At 53.4% G+C, this 21,304-nt stretch overlaps 1 protein-coding gene across 3 annotated transcripts; it reads right to left on the bottom strand.

The window, feature by feature from the left end:
• Positions 1 to 1,489: 1,489 nt before the first annotated feature.
• On the bottom strand, positions 1,490 to 20,440 carry PI16 (peptidase inhibitor 16). 3 transcript variants are annotated; one of them, XM_063177878.1, is made up of 6 exons: positions 19,334 to 20,440; positions 7,653 to 7,871; positions 6,984 to 7,093; positions 5,285 to 5,373; positions 3,135 to 4,901; positions 1,490 to 2,787 (listed from the first exon to the last, which is right to left on the bottom strand). In XM_063177878.1, the coding sequence occupies exons 1-6, from the start codon at positions 19,484 to 19,486 to the stop codon at positions 2,648 to 2,650; spliced, it is 2,478 nt and encodes an 825-aa protein (XP_063033948.1). In that variant the 5' UTR covers positions 19,487 to 20,440; the 3' UTR covers positions 1,490 to 2,647. The 3 variants fall into 3 exon arrangements, with proteins under 3 accessions (XP_063033948.1, XP_063033946.1, XP_063033947.1); XM_063177876.1 differs by having other exon boundaries at positions 1,490 to 2,790; positions 19,334 to 20,406; XM_063177877.1 differs by lacking the exon at positions 19,334 to 20,440 and adding an exon at positions 10,257 to 10,685 and having other exon boundaries at positions 1,490 to 2,790.
• Between the last annotated feature and the right edge of the window lie 864 nt (positions 20,441 to 21,304).

Here is a 21,304-nt window from a genome sequence, read left to right as displayed (position 1 = left end):
TGGAGTTTCTGCTGCAAGGATCTCTATAAATAGGCCCTTGCACAACAGCCTGTCCCCACGAGTCAAAACCTCCAGGAAAACAAAACTCAAGGGTTTTCACAGCCCCACAGCAGTGATACAACACTGCAGTCCTGGAATTCTGTTGGTGCCTGATAATCAGCAGCAGCATTGTGCCTCGATGGCTCTCAGCAGGGTGGGGGATCCAGCACTGAAACAAAATCAGGGTTTGCCTGAGCGCCCTGATCTTGCTGGGAGGAGAAATGTTCTTCTGCTCTTGGTAGTGTTTCTAGGGAACTTTTAGGGAATGCCAACTGTCCTTCACTGAAATGCTGTCCCAGCTCGGAGCCCTCTCCCCTCACAGGGCTGAGTTGCAGCCTCTGGGGCTGTGGTTTTATCATCTGTCCACAGGGCAGGGATGGATTTCTCCCCCAAGGCAGCGACAGCAGGAGACAAGAAGCATCCAGAGCACCTGGGCACGAGGTTATTTCTAATCTGATTCTTAAGCACACCTGAGGCTGGCAGTGAAATAAAGCTCAGAGCTGTGGGCAGGGTGTGGGGGCGAGTAGAGGTGCCCAGTTCTCAGCGGTGCCTCTCCCAGTGCCATCTGCTGGTCACCTCCTGGCCGGGCTGGGCCGGGCTGGGCTGGGCTCAGAGATCAGAGCTCTGCCCGGCTCCTGCAGAGGGGCTCGGGACAAAGGGAATTAGGGACAAGGGGAATGAGGGGCTCAGGACAAGGGGAATGAGGGACAAGGGGAATGAGGGCCTCCTGACAAGGGGAATGAGGGGCTCGGGACAAGGGGAATTAGGGACAAGGGGAATTAGGGACAAGGGGAATGAGGGCCTCGGGACAAGGGGAATGAGGAGCTGCAGGACAGCTCTGCTGGGAAAAGCAGGGGCAGGAGGCTGGGGAAAAGCAGAAGGCAAAGGTATACCAGCATCACTGCAGTGCTGATTCTGCCTCTCAAGGTCCTTGCCCCTTATGCTGCTCCCACATGGATGTTCTGATGTGAAAACACTGCAAAAACAGAATCTGGGGGCCCACGCTTGGAATTTAACTTTTTTTCTGTGCTGCAAAGAAGAAATTGTGTTTAGGGTGTGAGAGGCTTCCTAAAACAGGGAACCAGATGTGCTCCAGCCATAGTTTTTATTTCTTGTTTTGCTCTGAGCTCTTTTTCTCTTGCTTCCCTTGCCCTAGAATTCCTGGTGGGGACACATTTTTACTTTACACTCAGCTGGATGCTCAAGAAAAATTCCCTACGTCATCCCCAATCCCCATGGCCTCCTGCTGCTTTTACAAAGGTTTAAAAACATTAAGTTACACCCTTACAAAAAGGCAGCACATGGATGCTTTTGCAAAGCCAAAAAACCCCTTCAGGACCCACAGAAGTCATGTTGTCTTTTAGCAGTTCTGTGTGAGCACATAATTAAGAGCATTTTTAATAGTAAGCAGCTCCCAGGTGTGCAGATCCCCAGAGAGAGAGTGAACAGATTTTCACAACAGGATTTATTCAGTGCATGCTCTGGAGATGCACAGGACAGAATAATGGCCTTCAGGTCATCCTCCACCTCATGTGTAAGAAATGAAAGGTTGCAATGACCAGAGCAGGGGCTGCATCTCCCCATTATCTTCCTTCCATCTGTCTGCACAGCTTGGCACATATTTAACAGACCTGACTGGGAATCCTCAGGTGAAGGGAGGAGAGACAAACAAAAACAAAACACAGTGGCCCAGACAATGCCAGTGGTCCTGCAACAGGCCCAGGAGCCACCAATAACCTCCAGCAGTGTCACTTGTACCTCTGGAGCTCAGATTGTACCAACACAAGTGGGGACTTGTTCTCCTTGACCACACACACACAAGTTACGCGTCAAGAGGAATCTGTATCTAAGTTCAAATACACTGAAATTATGCAAAGAATGAAGCCATGCAGGGAAAAGCTACATGAAGGAGCTGGTGGCCCCTCTCAGCTCTGAAGGTTTTCTCTTCTGTGTGTGCACACAGGTGCAGGCACAGGCGTAAAATGAATCTTGGGAGGAGGCAAGGGCTGCAGAATGGAGGAGGAGAGGGGAGAACAGCTGGGCAGTACTGGCCAGAGCTCCACCAGAACCAGGAGGAAACAGAAATCCTCAATTCTGTTTGGACAAGAAGGGAAAGAGGTAACACTTGTCCAAAATTGAGACAGATACATTGGGAAAGAAAAGAGCATTTCTGCTGGGAAAAACCACCAAAGCCAACCACTGTGTCTCATCTACAAACACCAAAGCCAACCACCGTGTCTCACTGTCCCCAAGTCACCCTGCTGTCCCCAGGGTCAGGCTGTGGCAGGGCCTGCCAACCACACGGGCAGACGGGTGGGAGAGCTCAACACTTCCAGCCTGGAAATGGAACAGAAGCCAGGAAAAAGGAGAAGCATCCAAGGTCACCAGCGTTATGGCAAACACCCTCCTGCCCTCAGGTCTCCTCAGGAAGGGGACAAAGCTCCCCCAGCATCAGCTGCCCTTGGCTCTCTGGGGCTGCAGCAGAGCAGGCAGCGCAAGGAGGGAGCACAGGAATTGTCCAAGGAGCTCCTGAGCCTGCCAGGGCTGTGGAACAACCAGAGCTGACAAAAGCCTTGGTGAGGGTGCAGGGAGAGCTGAGGAAGACCCTTCAGAGCAGAAGGCCCACCAGGATGGCACTGGGGAGGAGGAGGAAGAGTGAAAGGCCCAGGCAGGTACTGGGGTCTCCTCCTTTGGGTGGATCCATGCTTGTCTGGTCCGAGTTTGTCTCCAGTTCTGTGTCCAGGGCACCTGCTGGAAGAAGAGAGGAGAATGTGGGGTTAGAGGGGAGGATCTGGCAGAGGAGAAGCTCCCACTCATGCAGGTGTGCCGTGATGTGCTCCGTGAGGCAGCAGAGCTCTGTCCAGGGAAGCTGTGCGTTAGTGGGAGCAGGCTGTGAACGGGACCATGCTGCAGGGACGGGACATCCAACAGCCCCTCAGGGTTAGAGCAGAGTGAGGGAAAGGCTTGGTGCCACATACAAGAGGAGGATCCAAAGGACCAGTGTGACACTGCTCCTCCCAAGCCCTCTCCATGCTGCTTGGGGATCCCTGAACGTCCGAGTGTCCATGCCAGGGCAAACTCCACGGTCGCCTTACCTGAGAGGGAGGTCTGGAAATGGGGGCTTGGCCCTTTTTTGTCTTTGGAGGATGATGTTAAGCGCAAGAACGTGGGCTCTTCAGGGCTGAGGACCATGGACTTGGAGGGGGTTATGAGCTCATCTCTATTGGAACCTAGCTTCATCTCTGGAGCAGCTTGGCTGAGGGATGGAGATGGGCTGGGAAAGGCTGATTTCTCCTCCCCATGCTCTTTGACACCTTTCTTTATTTCTGGGACTGATCTGGGGCTGAAGGCCGTGCCCATGCTTTCTAATGAAGCTGGATCCTCTGTAGTGAAGGAGCTAAGAGGCTCTCCAGTGTCTGCCTCTGGAGATACTTTATAATCTGGGTCTAAGGTGGGCTCAAAGGAAAGAGTGATCTTGGCTGCCTCAGTGGGATCAGGCCTTTCTGGTTCTGGCTTTGTGGTTGTGGCAGTTTTCAGTTGTGTCTTTGCTGTTGTGGCAGGTGCTGGTGTGGTAGCAGCAGGTGCTGGCTTGGCTGTGGTGGTGGTGGATGTTGGGGTGGTGGGTGTTGGTTTGGCTGTGGCTGCAGCAAGTTTTGGCTTAGCTGCAATTGGGGTGGATTTTGGTGTGGTGGGTGTTGGCTTGGCCATAGTTGTGGTGGGGTTTGTTGTGGTGGGTGTTGGTTTGGTGGTGGTTGTGGTGGGTGTTGGTTTGGTGGTGATGGTGGTGGTTGTGGTGGGGTTTGTTGTGGTGGGTGTTGGTTTGGTGGTGGTTGTGGTGGGTGTTGGTTTGGTGGTGATGGTGGCGGTTGTGGTGGGGTTTGGTGTGGTGGGTATTAGTTGGGTGGTGGTTGTGGTGGGTGTTGGTTTGGTGGTAGTGGTGGTGGTTGTGGTGGGTGTTGGTTTGGTGGTAGTGGTGGTGGTTGTGGCGGGTGCTGGTTTGGTGGTGGGTGTTGGTTTGGTGGTAGTGTTTGCTGTGGTGGGTTTCAGGGGGGTGGGTGTTGATTTGGTGGTAGTGGTGGTTGTTGGCTTAGTGGCAGTGGTTGTCAGGCTGGGTTTTGGTGTGGTGGGTGTTGGCCTGGCCACCGTTGTGGTGGGCTTTGGCTTGGCTGCAGTGCTGGTGGCTGCTGGCACGGTGGGTTTTGGCCTGGCTGGGGTTGTTGTTGGGACTGTGCTGGCAGGTTTTGGCTTGGCTGTGCTGAAGGGTGCCTGTGCTGGGGGCTTGGGCTTGGCTGTGGTAGACACTGGTTTTGTGGGCTCAGATTTGGCTGTGGTTGACACTGGTGAGGGTTCAGGTTTTGCTGTGGTGTGTACTGGTGTTGTAGGTGCTGGTTTGGCTGTGGTGGACACTGGTGTGGGTTCTGGTTCAGCTGTGGTGTGAACTGGTGCTGTGGGCTCAGGTTTGGCTTTAGGCTCTGGTTTGGCTGTGGCTGAGGATTGAGGTTTGGCTGAGGGTTCAGGTTTGGCTGTGGGCTCTGATTTGGCTGTGGGCTCTGATTTGACTGTGGGCTCTGGTTTGGCTGTGGGCTCTGATTTGGCTGTGGGCTCTGGTTTGGCTGTGGATGAGGGTTCTGTTTTGGCTGTGGGCTCTGGTTTGGCTGTGGGTTCAGGTTTGGCTGTGGGCTCTGTTTTGGCTGTGGCTGAGGGTTCAGGTTTAGCTGTGGGCTCTGTTTTGGCTGTGGGCTCTGTTTTGGCTGTGGCTGAGGGTTCAGGTTTGGCTGTGGGCTCTGGTTTGGCTGTGCCTGGGGTGGATGGCCTTGCCTTTGTTGTCACAGAGGCCGGAGTGGTCTCTTCTACAACGAGTTCTGGTGAGAGATGAAAAGTGCCATGGGTTAGGGCTGGCTCAGCTCATCTCAATGGATTCCCTGCACTGAGCAGGACCAGCAGAAACCAACGAGGGGCTGAAACAGCAGGTGACCCCTCTCAGGTCACTCTGGGCCATCCCCCACTCTGGGGTTCCCAGCCTGGAGACATCTCATGGCCCTCACAACCTCCTGCCATGCAAGGGGCAAATAATGCTGCCTAACAGGGCACAAGCCCCTCCTTATCTTGAGGTAGTTGTCCTGTCTCATGGTCCAGCTCTGGAACTGCAGTTCCTGACAGCTCTGGCAGGGTTCAGAGCTCAGACCAGCCCAGGGTCTCAGTCCCAACATCACCCCCAGGGCCATGCATGGCTCTGCTCACTCACCACACAGGTTGTTCACACAGACTGTGCCCCTGGGACACATTTCACATGAGGGTCCTTCCACGTAGGGCTTCTTGCCTTTCATGTTACCCCTGGAAGCAGAAAATGCCAAGATAAAGAACGTTGCAGTGTGATGCAATAGCCTGTTTCAGTCATCCAGGTTCCTTCCCCAGGTGTGCCAACAACCTCTCCCTTCCCCTCCCTTGCCCCTGCTGAGTGCTGTCCCTCAATCATGGCATCCCAGCAAGGGTGTTGTGTGATTGGTGAAGTTCAAAAGATGCCTCTCAGCCCTGGGGACATTGGGCCATCCAGGTGTCATTTGTCCCCTGAGACTTTCCCCCCCTTACCTGGTTGGTGGGATGTCACAGACATATTTTCATTAAAAATCCTTTCTTAGGATTTTTCTTCCTGAGAAGCTGAGAGGCCTCAGGAACAAAATGTAAACAATGATTATGTGCTGCTGTGGAATGCAACAGGTGGATCTGTGACTGGCCCATGTTGGATGTTTATAATTAATGGCCAATCATAGCCCAGTTAGCTTGGACTCTGTCCAAGACACAAACCTTTATTATTCATTCCTTTCTATTCTTAGCTTAGCTAGCCTTCTGAGATGAAACTTTTCCTTCTATTCTTTAGTATGGTTTTAATGCAACATATATATCATAAAATAGTAAATCAAGCCTTCTGAAACATGGAGTCAGATCCTCATCTCTTCCCTCACCTGAAAGCCCCTGTGAACACGGTCACAGTGGGACCCCTACCCCTTCCCTGCCCCTCTCCCTGGGGTTCAAAGACACAGCAACCACGGGGTTCTTTGTCCTGTTGGAATGCCAAGGCTGACGGACAGCACTCAGCAATGGGCAAGGGAGGGGAAGGGAGAGGTTGTTGGCACACCCGGGAAAGAACCGGGACAATCGAGACAGGCCACTGCATCACACTGCAACAAAAGGAGACATGAGGAAAGGGGAAACACCCATCCCAGAGAGGGGGCTGATTTAGCTGGGATATCCCAGCCAAGGCAAAACTTGGGATTAATGTAGAAAACAGGTCTTGGTCTCCTGCCACGGCCTGTCAGGGCTGTTTACTCACCAGCCTGACCCCAAGGCAGATAAAGCCAGGGCAGACAACTCTGGGGGATGAGCAGATCCCTGACCCCCCTCAGAACAGAGCAGGAGATGGACATTGGGACAGGGAATTCTGTCTCACTTCTGCTCCAGACCCCAAGAGGGTCTGCAGCCACTGGCCACCCTTGGTGCTCTCAGCAGCTCCAAGCCAGTGGTGCCAAGGCTGGTCCCAGGGCTGGGAAGGGGTACCCAGCTCTCCTCCCACATCCAACCCTTCCTGCTGCTGCAAAAAGGGGCAAAAGGCACCCAGGGAATGGCTGCTGCCAGCTGGGAAGAACCAGGCCCAGGGCAGGGGAGAGTTTGTACCCTCAGCTACTGCCACCTCAGCCTTGAGCAGCTCTTGGGGAAGAAGGTCCCTCCCTGGGTGTGTTCCAGGAGCTGAACCAGCACTCAGAGTCACAATAATGGGCCGGGATCTCCAGACAACCCTTCCTTAGCCTGGGACCAACCCAAGATAACAGCAGCATTATTTGGAACTTCTATTTCTGACCAAGGACAAACCCTGCTGTGACATGAGGGCATTTCCAGCACAGAAACCCCACTGAGATGCACCAATCCATGCAGGGGCTGGGACTTACGGGGGATAATAGTTGCAGACCAGCAGGTGCATGTTCTCTGTTTCAATCCCATCAATCTTCTCACAGAAATGTGCCCCGCAGCCGATCTGATGTGTGCTTGACCAGACCACCTAAGGCAAAGACCAGGGTGGAGGTGAGGGAATTTGGTGAAAGCAATGTCCCCTGGCCTTAAAGGCTGCTCCAAAGACATCCTCACCCCACAGAGTATGCCCCACATCCCACATCCCCATGTTACTTTGGCATTCAGGATCCACCACTGTCACCCTGATTTTTTAAAGATTTTTCTAAGCCTTCTGATGTTGACATTCTTGTAGCGAACTTTCTCACACACTTTGTCTAAATAACTCATTGTTTTGCATTCCTTTATGGAGGAGGAGAAAGTTGATGGACTGTTGGTTTGTCCAGTGTCATTGGAGAGGTGGCACTGCCACCCTCCAATCCACTGGCACTTTTGGAAAACTATAAATGTTGGAGTCACAAAATAAACTTATCTTTTTTTCTTCACCTTGAGAACAGCAGTGTGAGCTTGTGTTTTTTGGTGTCCTATAGTGACACACCACCATCTCTGCTCCTACCCAGGCTGTGAAGAAACACTCAGATTTCATTTTTCTGAGAAAATCCTTCACCCAGCTCTGCTGAGCAGCCACCCCTGCACCCCAGCAGCTGTACCTGGGTGTAGTGGCCACACATCTGCCCGGGGACACACGTGGATGTTGTGAAGTTGTAGAATTTCTCCTCCCCGTTCCAGTCTTCCACGGCGAATTCCAGTTCCAGCGTTGGGGCCATGGCAAAGAGGTTTTCTCCCCGTCGGCCTCTCTCCTTGTTGTGGTCCCAGATGCATTTCTCTGCATAGGATTGAGCAAGGGCCTCCAGCTCCTTGTCCCAGGTCTGAAAGGAGCTCGGAGTCAGCACACAGGGAGGGACACTGGGCTCTCCAACAGGAACAAGGCACCCACCAAGGACCCCTGCCCTGTCTGGCCAAAGTTTCCCCATTCACGAGGAAAATTCAAACCCCTGCCCAACACAGTCCTCAGGAGAGGGGAACTCCATGATCAATCCCAGTACAAAATGAACCTTGGCTTATGGGTCAAACAGGAGAACTCTCACAACCTCTCCCGGAGCTCATCTAACACCATCATGGAGCATCCTCAACTCAGCATGGAGGAACCATGAAGTCATGGAAGAAAGAAGGAAACCCACTGTGGGTCACACCAGAGGGGTCTGGGGCCATCCCTCCTCACCCAGGGTGGGGACAGGAGGGGAATGGGACACATCTCTCCTGGCAGCTGAACAAAGCCTGGGAGCACAGGCTCCTGGAAACATCATCTGTTTGTCTGGAACTGAGATGTGGCCGCCAGCCAGGAACCCCGACACCAGCTGAGCCCCCGGCCACAGGGATGTGCAGGAGGAGCACAAGGAGGAGGGGGAGAGCTTTTCTCACAGGGGGAAATCCTTTTCTCATATGGAGAATCCTGCACTGCAGCTGTTTGGACCATCCTTGATGGAGAGAGCAGCTTGGCCCTGCAAACAGAGTCCTGGGGGAACCTGGACAGAGCCAGAGCTGGATCCAAAAGGTGCCAGACAGGAGGACATGGCACCACTGGGGTGTTGATGGGATGAGGACAGGCCTGAAGGCACTGGGGGAGGAAACACCTGGATGGGACACAGAGTGTTGGTTCAGCTCCCACCATGGCCCCAAGCCACGCTGACAGAGACCCAATTTGGGGAGCACACACCCCTCTCCCTCTGGCACAGAGCTGGGCTCCATAAACGGGCACTCACACCTGCAGATTTGCCTCATTAGCAAAGGGGCTTTAGGCTATAGATTCCCCCCCTTCAACTAAATATTTCCAAAGCAAGCAGCCCCATGTCCCCAAAGGAAGCACGGAGTGACCTCAGCCAGGCACTGTGCCACGGCAGCAGGTGAATCCAGAGCAAACTCAGCCCAAGCAAAGGTCCCAGGAGGGAGGTGAGGACGGTGTTCTCATGGAAAACCTCTGCTGAGGAATCGTCAGGGCTGCTGTGAGCTAAACATTTGCTGGGCTTCAAAAGGAAAAAGCCTTTGGACCTGGACCAAGAGCAGGTCCTGAGTGTTCAAGCAGGAGCAGAAGCTGCAGAGGGAGCATCTCAAAGCACAGAGGCTGCAATCAAAGATTCAGCCAGGAGCAGCCCCCACAGGTTTGGAATTGACTTAAGGACCCTGAGAGATCACTTCCCTCAGGTTTTCTCTGACTTTGGCTCCAAAGCCCTGATCCTCTGAGTTTGCTGTGCCTGGTGGGTTCCATGGGATCACAGTGCTGAGGGTTCTGGCTCTGTCCCCTTTGATTCTGCAGTCACTGATCAGGTCTCCTCTCCCTGAGTTTAACTTTTTGCTTCTTCTAATTGTTAAGCTCCCATTTTCCAGCCCAAAAAGATTTTACTTATTCTGGGCAACTTGTGGGCCAGGCAGGGAGGTGTCCTCCAAGCACAGTGACCCAAAGAGGAAAGGACTCCAACTCTCCATAATAAACAATTGTCCTTCTCTGTGAGATTTGCAAACAGTGAGGAAAAATCACATGTGGTGCAAGATAAAACTTCAAAGCCAAGTTCTAATCAAATCAAGAGTCTCAGCAAGAGAAAAAGCAGCAGCAGCACCAAGCTTGTTTTAGGTCCTACTACAGGTCCCGCTGATGACCTGACTTGATTTCCCCAAGCAAAAGAGGGGATCCTGCATCTCCAAGACACCAAGTCATGGTGAGGATTAGGAGTGTGATGAGCCCAAATAACTGAAAGACCTTGACTGACAAGTTGACATTCCCTCCAAAAGATAAAAGTACCTTCACCTGCAAAGGCAAATACAGATGTATTTGTGATTTGTGATATTGTGATGTCCCACACAGCAGGATTCCCCCACCACTCTTGGCAATGACCATGGCCAAGTCTCCAGGTCACGGCACCTGCTCATGGCAGGGTCTCACCTGCCCTTCCTGCCATCACAGGGAGCTCCAGCAGGCACTCCTGTGAGTGAGAGCTGCACCACTCTCATGGAAGAGCATCTGGGGACTCACAGCACGCTTAGGAACTTCCAGAAAATGATCAAAGACAACTCCAAAGGTAAAGGAAACTCTCCTCTTTAGAGGCAGCTTTGGAAACCCCTCCATTAACACCTACTTGTAACCCTACAGGAGAATTGCTCTGCCTCCCCTAAGGAACTCCCTGACCCCTCCTTGCATTAAGATCAAGCCTTGGACCACACAAACACCCCAATATTCCTCTCTAATAAAAGCCACTTACCATCTTCATCATAGCCTGGGCAGGTGGAGAGACCTGGGAGCGATATTTATTATGCTCATCCACGATGATCTTCTTTTCTTCATCACTCAGGCACCAGCTCAGCTCCAGCACTGAGAGCACCAGGAGAACGGGAGGAAGACCTGAGCTCAGCATCGTGCAGGCAGCTTCTGCTCTCAGCAGCCCACGGCTCTGGCAGTCAGATTTAAAGCACCTCCCAAAAGCCAGGAACACCCAACAGCTTGAAGACTGGGGAGGAAATGTATTTATTAGAGTTTTGGAGCCATGCAGAACACACCCATCTCACATATCGGCCTTGATGGAGAGGCAGCAGTGCCAACGACCACGCAGGGTCCTCTCCCTGGGACAGACCCTGTTCCTGAATCCCACTCCCTGGATTGGCATTGCTCATCCAAACCTCTGCTGCTCCAAACCTCAGCCATCCCCTGAGCCCTCAGTTACGGGTCGTCTCCTCCACCTCCTGCTCCATTTCTCTTAATCTCTAACAACAATCCCACAGCATTTGACAAAGCCCTGTTTCCACACGGGTCTTCCCCCGTGCCTGGAACGCAGCTGCGTTAGAAACAAAGGCAGCAGGATGCAATTGCTGAGAGCAGTTTGCAGCACAGCAACTCCCCAGGCAGAGGCAGAGCCCAGGTCTGGAATGGGGGGACAGAATTTGGCAGCTGAGGAACAGCCCCAGCCTGCTGGGAACAGGGGCAAGCTGAGGGTGATGCCTCTGCCCTGGACCATCAGCACAGGGGAGAGCAGGAGGGGAAGAACAGGGTACAGAGCTGAAATTGCCCCAAATAGGAGAGCTGGAAGTCTGGCTGGAATATCCAAACCATGGCTCGGCAGGGACAGGCTGTGCTCCCTCCGCAGACACCGGGGGGTTCAGCACCGTGTCCCGCAGACCCCCGGGGGTTTCACACCCGTGTCCCGCAGACACCGGGGGGTTCAGCACCGTGTCCCGCAGACCCCCGGGGGTTTCACACCCGTGTCCCGCAGACCCCCGGGGGTTTCACACCCGTGTCCCGCAGACACCGGGGGTTTCACACCCATGTCCCGCAGACACCCGGGGGGTTCAGCACCGTGTCCCGCAGACATCTGGGGGGTTCCGCACCCGTGTCCCGCAGACATCTGGGGGGTTTCACACCCGTGTCCCGCAGACACCCGGGGTGTTCAGCACCGTGTCCCGCAGACACCCGGGGGTTCAGCACCGTGTCCCGCAGACATCTGGGGGGTTTCACACCCGTGTCCCGCAGCCCCGGAGCCGGAGCGGGTCTGGCCGAGCCCCCCGGGCTGCTCCAGCCCCGGTTCCCATCTGTGATTGTGCAAGCGCCCGGCCCGGCTCCAGCAGCTCCGCAGGGATCGCGGAGGATCAGCGGGTGGGCAGCTCTGAGAGCCGAGCCAAGCTCATCGCAGCCCCGGCTCTGCCTCCCCTCCGCTCCCCAGGCAATGCTCTGTCGGTTCTCCTCCGGTTTTGGGCCACACGGGTCACCTCTCTCACCACAAGAGCTCTGCTGCTGCCCCCCAGCTCTCTGAGCTCTGTGTGTTCCTTTGTCCTTCACCAGCTCTGGGGTCAGCCATGCCCTCAATTGTCCAGGAATTCCTGCAAGTGGGGTCTGAGGCCAAGCTCTCACCAGGTCTTCAACTCAGATGGTAAAACCAGAGATCCTCATGTATTGCTAAGGCAAATCTGTCTCTTGATGGAGACACCTGCACACATTTGTTGTTTGATCTCTGGAGACCTGGAGAAACATCTAGAAAACATCAACACAGGCTCCAGCCCCGGCTGGCCAGCTCACCATGGCCTGGCTTACAAGGAACAAGGCAGTGCTGAGAATTTAAAGCCATGGAATGGTTTGGGTTGGGAAGAACCTGAGAGCTCATCTCATTCCAACCCCTCTGCCATGAGCAGGACTCCTTCCACTAGTGCAGGTGCTGGTCTCCCCAAAGGTGATGAGGGGATGCAGGACCAAGCTCCCCATAGCCCCTGGCACTACAGCTCCCTGGCTGAACCCTGCAGGAGATAACGTGGCCACAAGGATGAAGGAAATTGGGATACACAGAGCTTGTGGGGATGAGCAAACAGCCCTGGAGGAGTCATCACCAGGGCATGTGGCTCGTGGGGAAACGTGAGTAAGAGCTGATGCCTCTGGCAAGTGCAGGGTGGCTGCCAAAGGGGTGCAGGGCCATTTCTCAATCCCAACCTGCTCTGACAGTTTCTTCTGGAGCCAGTGTCTGAAGCATCAAGATTAGCAGTGCAAGGCCCAAGCCCCACCCTGGAGCTGACACTCGTGTCCAGCCGGCATTAGGTAAGTGTGTGTGGAATGTGGGATGCAGCTTTCCTTCTGCTCACTCAAGGAACAGCCCGTCCCCCACCCCTGGAGCAGCAGCCACTGCATGGGGACAGGGACAGGAGCCACACACCCACACCTGACAGGCTCTGCTGGCTCCAAGAGGCCCCACTGTGCAGCACAGAAGTGACCAAGGCTGGGTTTCTATTGACTCACATCTCCAGCAGGGCTGGCCGGTGTCTAACAGGCTCCTGCTCTGCTTTGGGAGTAACAGGATCTCTCTTTTCTCCCTACTCACACAGATTTATGAGTTCTGGAGGAGTTCGTCATCTTCCACACTATTTATCCATTAATCCATTCTATTATTTAAAAATGCTGAGACACAAGTGTTGATGGGGAATTTCCCTGAGCTGGGCAGGATAACAGTGGGGTATTATCCAAACCAGTTCAGTGAGTGCTAAGGGGAGCTGAGATGAGGGAGGCCACGGTGAGACACCTCATCTGCGACTCATCCAATTGTGTCTGTCACCACAATGCCTTGACAGCTGCAGGAACAGCCCATTCCCACCCAGTTCCACCTCAGCAAGTCACCAGGAACATCAGGCTCTCTAGGGAGGTCCCAGCTCCTGCAGCCTTTCCAAGGAGCTGTAAAACTGGAGTTCAAGATGAGGAAAATGACCTCATCGGGGCTCACTTGGAGCTCTTTGGCCAAGGTACCAAAACCTCCCCTTGGTCATCCCAGTTTTGCCATCGTGGGTTTCCCACCCTGGCAGTGCAGAAGGTGTGAGCACCACTCCCCTCTGGCAGCTGAAGACAGGACCTGCTCTGGAAGCTGTGCTGCAAACTGGAGCTTGGCAGATTTGGCCAAAATAGATTCCTTAGTCCCAGAAGAACTGCCCTCCTGTTTTAGTTTTGCAGATGGTTCCAATGGCCTGGAAACAGGCCCTGGGATGGAGGGAACCCAGCAGGGGAGGTTGATAAAGAAGCCAGGCCTCACAAACACCATAAATGCCACCATGTCACCCCAGGCAGCACAGCTGGTGGGTAATGCCTTCTCCTCCTCTCAGCACACAGGGCCATGGGGCTGTAAGAACCTGGCAGAATCTCTGTCAGGGTCACCCCAGTGCCAGAATTCCCTTTATGCCAACTCCAGAAATGGAGTGGAAATGCTGCAAAACTCTGCCTTGAATGTTTCTGTGCACCACACCAAACTCTGTCCTGGCCTAAACCCCCAAATTCACCCTGAAGCCAAGCCCCCAAATGCCGGTGTGGGCAGGCTCAGCCCTGCTGTCCCGGGGAGCAGGGCAAGAGGAAAGCGGATTTCCTTCTGGCTTGGAGTTTCTGCTGCAAGGATCTCTATAAATAGGCCCTTGCACAACAGCCTGTCCCCACAAGTCAAGACCTCCAGGAAAACAAAACTCAAGGGTTTTCACAGCCCCACAGCAGTGATAAAACACTGCAGTCCTGGAATTCTGTTGGTGCCTGATAATCAGCAGCAGCATTGTGCCTCGACGGCTCTCAGCAGGGTGGGGGATCCAGCACTGAAACAAAATCAGGGTTTGCCTGAGCGCCCTGATCTTGCTGGGAGGAGAAATGTTCTTCTGCTCTTGGTAGTGTTTCTAGGGAACTTTTAGGGAATGCCAACTGTCCTTCACTGAAATGCTGTCCCAGCTCGGAGCCCTCTCCCCTCACAGGGCTGAGTTGCAGCCTCTGGGGCTGTGGTTTTATCATCTGTCCACAGGGCAGGGATGGATTTCTCCCCCAAGGCAGCAGCAGCAGAAGATAAGAAGCATCCAGAGCACCTGGGCACGAGGTTATTTCTAATCTGACTCTTAACCACACCTGAGGCTGGCAGTGAAATAAAGCTCAGAGCTGTGGGCAGGGTGTGGGGGCGAGTAGAGGTGCCCAGTTCCCAGCGGTGCCTCTCCCAGTGCCATCTGCTGGTCACCTCCTGGCCGGGCTGGGCTGGGAGCTCAGAGCATCCTGCAGCCAGCTGGGCTCCTAGGGCTGCCCTGCTGGGGCTGCTGGGCAGCAGAGCCACCAATAACCTCTAACAGCATCAATTGTACCTCTGGAGCTCAGATTGTACCAACACACGTGGGGATTTGTTCTCTCTGACCAGACACACACGTGTTACACATCAAGCAGGGTCTGTATTTAAATTCAAATACACTGAAATGATGCAATGAAGCCATGCAGGGAAAAGCTACATGGAGGAGCTGGTGGCTTCTCTCAGCTCTGAAGGTTTCTCTTCTGCGTGTGCACACAGGTGCAGGGACACGTGAAAAATAAATCTGTGGCATTGGAGTGACTGAGGAATGGGATATGTGCCAGAGAGCAAGAGAGAGGGAGGAGGAGAGAGGGAGGAGGCAAGGGCTGCAGAGTGGGAGGAGGAAAGGGGAGAACAGCTGAGCAGTACTGGCCAGCTCCACCAGAACCAGGAGGAAACAGAAATCCTCAAATAGCCATTCTAATTGGATAAGATAGAAAAGAGATAAAATATGTCCAAAACTGAAAGAAACACACTGGGAGGGGAAAGAACCTTTATGTGGGAAACTCCTCCTGACAAAGACCAATGCCAACCACCATGTCTCACTCTCCCCAAGACACCCTGCTGTCCCCAGGGTCAGCCATATGGGTTTGTGGGTAAGTGGGGGAGCTCAACACTTCCAGCCTGGAAATGGAACAGAAGCCAGGAAAAAGGAGAAGCATCCAAGGTCACCAGCATTATGGCAAAATCCTGCCCTCAGGTCTCCTCAGGAAGGGGACAAAGCTCCCCCAGCATCAGCTGCCCTTGGCTCTCTGGGGCTGCAGCAGAGCAGGCAGCGCAAGGAGGGAGCACAGGAATTGTCCAAGGAGCTCGTGAGCCTGCCAGGGCTGTGGAACAACCAGAGCTGACAAATGCCTTGGTGAGGGTGCAGGGAGAGCTGAGGAAGACCCTTCAGAGCAGAAGGCCCACCAGGATGGCACTGGGGAGGAGGAGGAAGAGTGAAAGGCCCAGGCAGGTACTGGGGGCTCCTCCTTTGGGCCGATCCACGCTTGTCCGGTCTGAGTTTGTTCCCGGTTTTGTTGTGTCCAGGGCAGATATGGAAGGAAAAGAAGACAAGATGAAGTTAGAGTAGAAGATCCTCTTTAGTGAAGGAGCTAAGAAGCTCTCCATTGCCTGCCTCAACCTCTGGAGATGGGTCTAACTTGGGCTCAGAGGAAAGAATGATCCTGGTTCAACAGGATCAGGTCTTTGTGCTTTGGCTTTGTGGTTGTGGCAGTTTTCAGTTTTGTCTTTGCCCTTGTGGCACATGCTGGTGTTGTAGCAGCAGATATTGGCTTAGCCAGAGTTGTGGTGGGTCTTGGTGTTGAGGGTTTTGGCCTGGCTGGGGTTGTTGTTGGGAGAGTGACGGCAGGTTCTGGTTTGGCTCTTGTGATGGGTGAGAGTTTTGGGGGTTTGGGCTTGGCTGTGTTTGGCAGTGTGGCTCTGGGGGGTGGCTTGGCTGTGATTGTGGTTGGAAGTGAGTTTTTGGATGGTGGCTTGGCTGTGGTTATGGTGGCCTCTGATGCTGTGGGCTCTGGTTTAGCTGTGGCTGTGAGTTTTGGCAGGGCTGTTAGGGTGGGTGAAGAAGATGCAGAGATGAAAAGTGCCAGGGATTAGGGCTGGCTCACCTCAATGGATCTCCTGCACTGAGCAGGACCAGCAGAAACCAATGAGGGGCTGAAACAGCAGCCAAACCCTCTTGTTGGGGCCATCCCCCACTGTGGGGTTCCCAAACTGGTGACATCTCATGTCCCTCACAACCTCCTGCCCCACAAGGGGCAAAAAACCGCTCCCCAATGGGGTACAAGGCCCTTGACCAACCCTCCTCATTTTAAGGCCTCTGTTTGGAGCAGCAATTGCTCCTGATGTCTCATGGTCCAGCCCTGGAACTGCAGTTCAGGAGCTTCCTGACAGCTCTGGGAGGGTTCAGAGCTCAGACCAGCCCGGGGTCTCAGTCCCAACAGCCCCCCCAGGGCCATGCATGGCTCTGCTCACTCACCACACAGGTTGTTCACACAGACTGTGCCCCTGGGACACATTTTACACGAGGATCCTTCCCAGTAGGCCCTTTTTTCTGTTATATTACTCCTGGAAGCAGAAAATGCAAAGATAAAGGAGACATGAGGAAAGGGGAAACACCCATCCCAGAGAGGGGGCTGATTCAGCTGGGATATCCCAGCCAAGGCAAAACTTGGGATTAATGCAGAAAACAGGTCTTGGTCTCCTGCCACGGCCTGTCAGGGCTGTTTACTCACCAGCCTGACCCCAAGACAGATAAAGCCAGGGCAGACAACTCTGGGGGATGAGCAGATCCCTGACCCCCCTCAGAACAGAGCAGGGGATGGACACTGCAGCCTGGGACTTACGGGGGATAATAGTTGCAGACAAGCAGGTGCATGTTCTCTGCTTCCATTCCCTTGATCTTCGCACAATAATGGCTCCCACAGCCAACACGAGTTGTTGCTGCCCAGATCATCTAAGGCAAAGACCAGGGTTGAAGGTGAGGGGACAGGCTGAAGGCAGTCTCTCGCCTGGCCTTAAAGGCTGCTCCAGTATCTTCCTCATCTCCCAGCATGTGCCCCAGATCCCCATGCCCACTTTGCTGTAGCATTCAGGATCTTCCCCCTTGCCCCTGTCTGAACCACCTTCCCAAGGCCATACATTCCAGTGCCACAGCCTTCCTACCATACAGTCTACCCAGGCAGAGCATCACCACCTCTGCTTTCGTGTTGGAACCATCCATCATCCATCCATCCATCCATCCATCCATGGATCCATCATCTATCCATCGATCCATCGATGCATCCATCCATCCATCATCCATCCATCCATCCATCCATCCATCATCCATCCATCCATCATCCATCCATCATCCATCCATCCATCCATCCATCCATCCATCCATCCATCCATCCATCCATCCATCCATCCATCCATCCATCCATCCATCATCCATCCATCCACTTACCACCACCATCGCTTCTCCTCCTTGCTCCCACCCAAGCTGTGAAGAAACACTCAGATCTCATCCTTCTACCCAAGATAAGTTGGCACTGAGCTGGCACTGCTGAGGAGCCAAACAAAAGGGCTGCAGAGCTTGTCTCAAAAACGTTCTCCAAAAGGCCACTCATGACTGACACCATGCCCAGGTCTGCCTCCATCATTGTGAATCCCACCTGGTTCCCTGTCCTTTTGCAAAGATTTTGGGAGGAGCTGGGGCAGTGCTCCACCCCAACAGCCCCTCCACCCCTGGTACCTGGACGTAGTTGTCACACGAATGCACAGGGACACACTCGGATGTTTTCAGGTTGAAGAATTTCCTCTCCCTGTTCCATTCTTCAATGGCCAATTTTACATCCAGGGCTGAAGGTGTAGCAAAGAAGTTTAACCTGCCTGGGCCCCCATTCTGGGCCCTGATGCATTTCTCTGCATACTTTTGAGCATCAACCTCCAGGTCGGGGTCCCAGGTCTGAAAGGAGCTCGGAGTCAGCACACAGGGAGGGACACTGGGCTCTCCAACAGGAACAAGGCACCCACCAAGGACCCCTGCACTGTCTGGCCAAAGTTTCCCCATTCATGAAGAAAATTCAAACCCCTGCCCAGCACAACCCTCAGGAGAGGGGAGTTCCATGGCCTGTCCCAGCACAAGCCTTGGTTTAACCTGCCTAGGCCTCCATTCCGGGCCTAGATGTACTTCTCTGCATCTCTTCAAACAGGAGAAGGTCAGGGCACCAGCACAACTCTCACAACCTCTCCTAATTCATCTAACACTATCATGGAGCATCCTCAACTCAGTGTGGAGAAACCATCACAGTGCTGAGGGTTCTGGCTCTGTCCCCTTTGATTCTGCAGTCACTGTTAGGTCTCCTCTCCCTGAATTTTTGGCTTTGTTTGGTTGTTAAATTCCCATTTACCAGCCCACAAAGGTTTTACTCATTCTGGGCAACTTCTGGGCCAGGCAGGGAGGTGTTCTCCAAACACAGTGACCCAAGAAGGAAAGGCTCCAACTTTCCAGGATAAACACTTGTCCTCCTCCTCCCCATAATTTGCAAACAATGAGGACAAATCACATGTGGTGCAAGATAAAACTTCATAGCCAAGTTCTAATCAAATCAAGAGTCTGAGCAAGACAAAAAGCACCAGCTCCAGAGCTCAGTTTTGCTCCTGCTGCAGCTACATGTGATGTGGGACCTGACTTGATTTCCTCAAGCAAAACAGGGGATCCCTCACATCCAAGGCAGCCCTGCACAAGGCATGCAGAGGAGTAGGAGCATGATGGGCCCAAATAACTGACAGATTTGACCAACATGTTTGAAGTTGATGCAAATACAGAGCAGTGTGTGATGTCCCACACAGCAGGATTCCCTCTTTTAACCTATTGGAAAACCATGGCCAAGTCTCCAGGTCATGGCACCTGCTCATGGCAGGGTCTCACCTGCCCTTCCTGCCATCACAGGGAGCTCCAGCAGGCACTCCTGTGAGTGAGAGCTGCACCACTCTCATGGAAGAGCAGCTGGGGACTCACAGCACACTTAGGAACTTCCAGAAAATGATCAAAGACAACTCCAAAGGTAAAGGAAACTCTCCTCTTTAGAGGCAGCTTTGGAAACCCCTCCATTAACACCTACTTGTAACCCTACAGGAGAATTGCTCTGCCTCCCCTAAGGAACTCCCTGACCCCTCCTTGCATTAAGATCAAGCCCTGGACCACACAAACATCCCAATATTCCTCTCTAATATAAGCCACTTACCATCTTCATCATAGCCTGGGCAGGAGGAGAGACCTGGGAGCGATATTTATTATGCTCATCCACGATGATCTTCTTTTCTTCATCACTCAGGCACCAGCTCAGCTCCAGCACTGAGAGCACCAGGAGAACGGGAGGAAGACCTGAGCTCAGCATCGTGCAGGCAGCTTCTGCTCTCAGCAGCCCATGGCTCTGGCAGTCAGATTTAAAGCACCTCCCAAGAGCCAGGAACACCCAACAGCTTGAAGATTGGGGAGGAAATGTATTTATTAGAGTTTTGGAGCCCCATGGGACACACCCGTGTCACATATCGGCCTTGATGGAGAGGCTGCACTGGGACTGGTGCCAACACGCAGGGTCACTGTCCATGCCTGAATCCCAGTCCCTGGACTGGCATTGTTCATCCAAACCTCTGCTGCTCCAAACCTCAGCCATCCCCTGAGACCTCCTTTATGGGTCCCCTTGTTCACTTCCTGTCTTTTTCCTCAAAATCAAAGAATAGCTGAGGTTGGAAGCGCCCTCTGGAAATCATCCAGTCCAACCCCTCTGCTGCTCCAAACCTCAGCCAACCCCTGAACCCTCAGTTATGGGTCCCCTTGTTTACCTTCTGTCCTTTTCCTCAAAATCACAGAATAGCTGAGGTTGGAAGCGCCCTCTGCAAATCATCCAGTCCAACCCCTCTGCAAGATCACCTGGGACAGGTGATACAGGAACATATCCTGGTGAGTTTGAGATATCTCCAGAGTGCGAGACTCCATAACTCCCTGGGCATCTGTTCAGTGCTCTTCCACCCTCCGTGGAATGATTTTTTTCACTTGTCTTGAGGTGGAACTTCTTGTGTTTTGAGCTTATGGCCATTGCTCCTTGTCCTGTTGCTGGGCATCACTAAAGAGTCTGACACCATCCTCTGACACCTCCTGGATATATTTATATGGATTGATGAGATCCCCCCTCAGTCTTCTCTTCTCCTGACTAACAGGTCCAGCAGTCTTTCCTCATCACAGGGATGCTCCAGTCCCTTCATCTTTATGGCCTCCATTGGAGTCTCTCCAGTAACTCCTGGCTTTCTTGGAGACCAGAAGTGAACACAGACATGGCCTCCCCAGGGCAGAGCAGAGGGTAAGGATCACCTCCCTGACCTGCTCACCACACTCTTCCCAATGCTCCCCAATAGATCCCATTGTCCCTCCTGGCCCCAGGGCACACTGCTGGCTCATGGTCAACTCATGGATCTCTGCAGAGCTGCTCTCCACTAGGTCACTCCCAGCCTGTGCTGGTACCTGGGGTTATCCCTCCCCAGGTGCAGGACCTGCACTTGCTCCTGTTGAACTTCATTAGGTTTCTCTCCATCCCACTCTGCAGCCTGTCCAGGTCCCTCTGAAGGGCAGCCCAGCCTTCAGGTGGATCAGCCACTCCCCAGTTCTGTGCCATCACCAAACCTGCTCAGGGTCCATTCCATCCCTTCACCCAGGCTGTTGATAAACAAATGACATAAGACTGGACCCATTACTGATCCCTGGGGAATGCCACTGACTACAGACCTCCAGGGGTTCTGCTCTGCTCACAACTCTCTGAGCTCAGCCATTGAGCCAACTCTTGATCCACCTCACTGTCCATTCATCCAACTCACACTTCCTGAGCTTATCCAGGGGAATGTTACAGGACACAGTGTCAAAATCCTGCTGAAGTCAAGGCAGACACCACCCACTGCTCTCCTCTCATCAACCCATCCTGCCATGCCATCACAGAGGGCAGCAGATTGGCCAAGCAGGATTTCCCCTGGGTGAGTCCATGCTGACCCTTCCAATAACCTCCTTTACTTCCAGGTGTTTGTGATGATCTTCACAATGAGCTGTTCCATCATGTTTCTGGGGATGAAGGTGAGGCTGACTGGCTGGGAGTTCCCCAGATCCTCCTTGCCCTTTCTGAAGACAGGATTTTACACTGGCTTTTCTCCAGTTTTTGGAAACCTCT

Source organism: Melospiza melodia, chromosome 28 (assembly GCF_035770615.1).
Source record: "Melospiza melodia melodia isolate bMelMel2 chromosome 28, bMelMel2.pri, whole genome shotgun sequence".
Taxonomy (NCBI): Eukaryota; Metazoa; Chordata; class Aves; order Passeriformes; family Passerellidae; genus Melospiza; species Melospiza melodia.
The sequence above is the reverse complement of the archived record's forward strand: the minus strand, read 5'-3'. Positions and strand labels throughout refer to the sequence as shown.

Excerpts from the sequence above, each read along its gene's own strand:
- PI16 (XM_063177876.1), bottom strand. The coding sequence starts at position 19,486 with ATGCTGAGCTCAGGTCTTCCTCCCGTTCTCCTGGTGCTCTCAGTGCTG. Across the intron at positions 7,872-19,333 it reads CCCAGGCTATGATGAAGATG|ACCTGGGACAAGGAGCTGGA; the intron begins GTAAGTGGCTTA and ends AGCTCCTTTCAG. Across the intron at positions 2,791-3,134 it reads TTTCCAGACCTCCCTCTCAG|CAGGTGCCCTGGACACAGAA; the intron begins GTAAGGCGACCG and ends CTCTTCTTCCAG.